The 2,139-nt window shown below is 43.1% G+C and overlaps 1 protein-coding gene across 1 annotated transcript; it reads right to left on the minus strand.

Annotated features, from left to right (window-relative positions):
• Window positions 1–271: 271 nt before the first annotated feature.
• Window positions 272–1,756, minus strand: LOC123465007 (hemoglobin subunit epsilon-4). Its single transcript, XM_045162929.1, has 3 exons — window positions 1,592–1,756; window positions 1,244–1,466; window positions 272–400 (listed from the first exon to the last, which is right to left on the minus strand). Exons 1-3 carry the CDS (start codon window positions 1,681–1,683, stop codon window positions 272–274), a joined length of 444 nt encoding a protein of 147 aa, XP_045018864.1. The 5' UTR covers window positions 1,684–1,756.
• Window positions 1,757–2,139: the final 383 nt, after the last annotated feature.

Consider the following 2,139-nt stretch of genomic DNA (forward strand, 5'->3'; position numbering starts at 1 on the left):
TTTTATTAGGGTTCCTTCTATAACCTCTCCAAACTCTCAATCTCCAATATTACCAGTTCCAATAGGAATGCTTTATTTTTTTTGCTGAATCAACTTATAAAAGATAAAAACAAAGAAAAAATACAAGGACACTCAATATAGACCATGACTCTTATTTCATTTGAATTATATGGAGTTATGTCTGGAGTCAGAGCTCTCTCGCTCTGTCTTCAAGACAGGAACTGAAGGGAGACTGGCCCTCAGACAGGCACCAACATGGTTGGCCAGGCAACTAGTGGTATTTGTGGGCCAGAGCATTAGCCACAGCGTTTGTCAGCTTCTGCCAGGCAGCCTGCATCTGCGGGGTAAATTCCTTGCTGAAGTGTGTTGCCAAGACAATCAATATCATGTTTCCTAGGAGCTGGGAATAAAAAGAAGACAGTACATAATCAATAGAAGGTCTCAGGCGGCCCTTCCAGCAAATAGGTACAACATCTGTTTCCTTCTTCATAAGAGGTTGAGCAGCTTTTATGGCCATGCTCCCACAAAAAAGTGTATCATTATATACCTGACATTGGCTTCAGTGACTCCCAGTCTGAATCCCCACTGTGTTAAATCCTTCTCCCATTTTCTCTGTCAATTTCTAACCCCAGAGCATTGCTGTTGATTGCTTCTCTCCTTTATCTTAAAAGTAAAATTATAGTGCTGAAAGGGGACTAGATATGTATATTGTTTCTTCAGATATTACATACATTCAGATTGTTTGGACATCCATTTGACAAAGAATCCAGCACCTTGTATACAAAAACATTTCATCATTGCTAGAGATGAGAGGAGGAGGCACAAATGGTGAAAAGTTGCCCTTATTTTGCCCTGTTTAGTCCTCATTCAAAACTCAAAAATCATAAAGAAATATATTCATCAATTTCATAGAAAATTTCATTTATCAAAGACAAGATATTCTTCTGCATGGCTTAGTTTGTATTCTCCAAGCCAAAGCACATAGCTCAAGTTTGGTTAGTGTTCTTCACAACATTTTTTATTTTTTCAGAATTATCAGATGATCAGTGAGCTCCACTAGTCATAGAGTAATCACTTGGTCTTACCTTTGGCCTCTAGAACAACCTATCAAGATCAAGCCTTTCTCTGAAATATTACCTCCAAAAAATACCTCTACAGCATAAGACTTAAGTCAGTGTTCTCATTATAACCACAGCACAGAAACCTGGATGAAAGAACAAAGCACAGGCATGCCAGAACTCACCCTGAAATTCTCGGGATCCACGTGCAACTTGTCACAGTGCAGCTCACTTAGATCTGCAAAGATGCCCTTGAGGTCATCCATGAGCTTAATGGCATTTCCAAAGGAGTTCAGCACCTTCCTGCCGTGGGCCTTGACCTTGGGGTTGCCCATTATTGCAGACTCAGAGTAGAAGTTTCCAAAACTGTCAAAGAACCTCTGGGTCCACGGGTAGATGATCAGGAGCCTATGGGATGATCATAGCCTCAGAACAGATGAGAAGTCAGAGTATGTAAGAAACCTAAGCAGTCCCTCTTTTATGGAACACTTTCAGCCTTTCTACACCCTGTCCTACCTGTGTCCAGTGCTTACCTTGCCAGGCTCTCACCGCCAACCACCTCCACATTCACTTTGGCCCACAGACTAGCAACAGCAGCCTTCTCCTCGGTAGTAAAATGCACCATGGTGTCTGGGAGCTTACTGGTGATCCTAATGGGCCAGAAGCAAGTCTGTGCTGCCTCTTCACTGTGTGGCCTTTTATTCCTCATCTCCTGTCCCAAGGCCCTTCCTTCCCCCAATAAAAGGAGACTATTTGTCAAAGGTAGTTGGCCACCACCAGGGGTGGGACTTGGGCAAGGGTGGGTCAGCAAGATGGACATTTGTGTCCCTGATAGTGTTTCTGGCTCTATCAGGGATACTCTACTGTTGTCCCCCCTACCCTCTACTGTGCAATTCATATCTCAAGGTCCCCACCAGCCTTCCTGAAGTGACCAGTAGGCTGACCATGAAGCATAGCTAGAATTAGGAAGAGCAACATTTAGAACTCTGTTAAGCATTGTGTCAGGGGTTTACAAGACGCTGTTCTGTGTTCAGCCAGTGTATATTAATAGAAGAAGCCACAGCTCTTCTTGGGTTACCAA

Source organism: Bubalus bubalis, chromosome 16, assembly GCF_019923935.1.
Source record: "Bubalus bubalis isolate 160015118507 breed Murrah chromosome 16, NDDB_SH_1, whole genome shotgun sequence".
Lineage (NCBI taxonomy): Eukaryota > Metazoa > Chordata > Mammalia > Artiodactyla > Bovidae > Bubalus > Bubalus bubalis.

Excerpts from the sequence above, each read along its gene's own strand:
- LOC123465007 (XM_045162929.1), bottom strand. The coding sequence starts at position 1,683 with ATGGTGCATTTTACTACCGAGGAGAAGGCTGCTGTTGCTAGTCTGTGG. Across the intron at positions 1,467-1,591 it reads GGCGGTGAGAGCCTGGCAAG|GCTCCTGATCATCTACCCGT; the intron begins GTAAGCACTGGA and ends ATCATCCCATAG. Across the intron at positions 401-1,243 it reads TGGATCCCGAGAATTTCAGG|CTCCTAGGAAACATGATATT; the intron begins GTGAGTTCTGGC and ends TTTTATTCCCAG.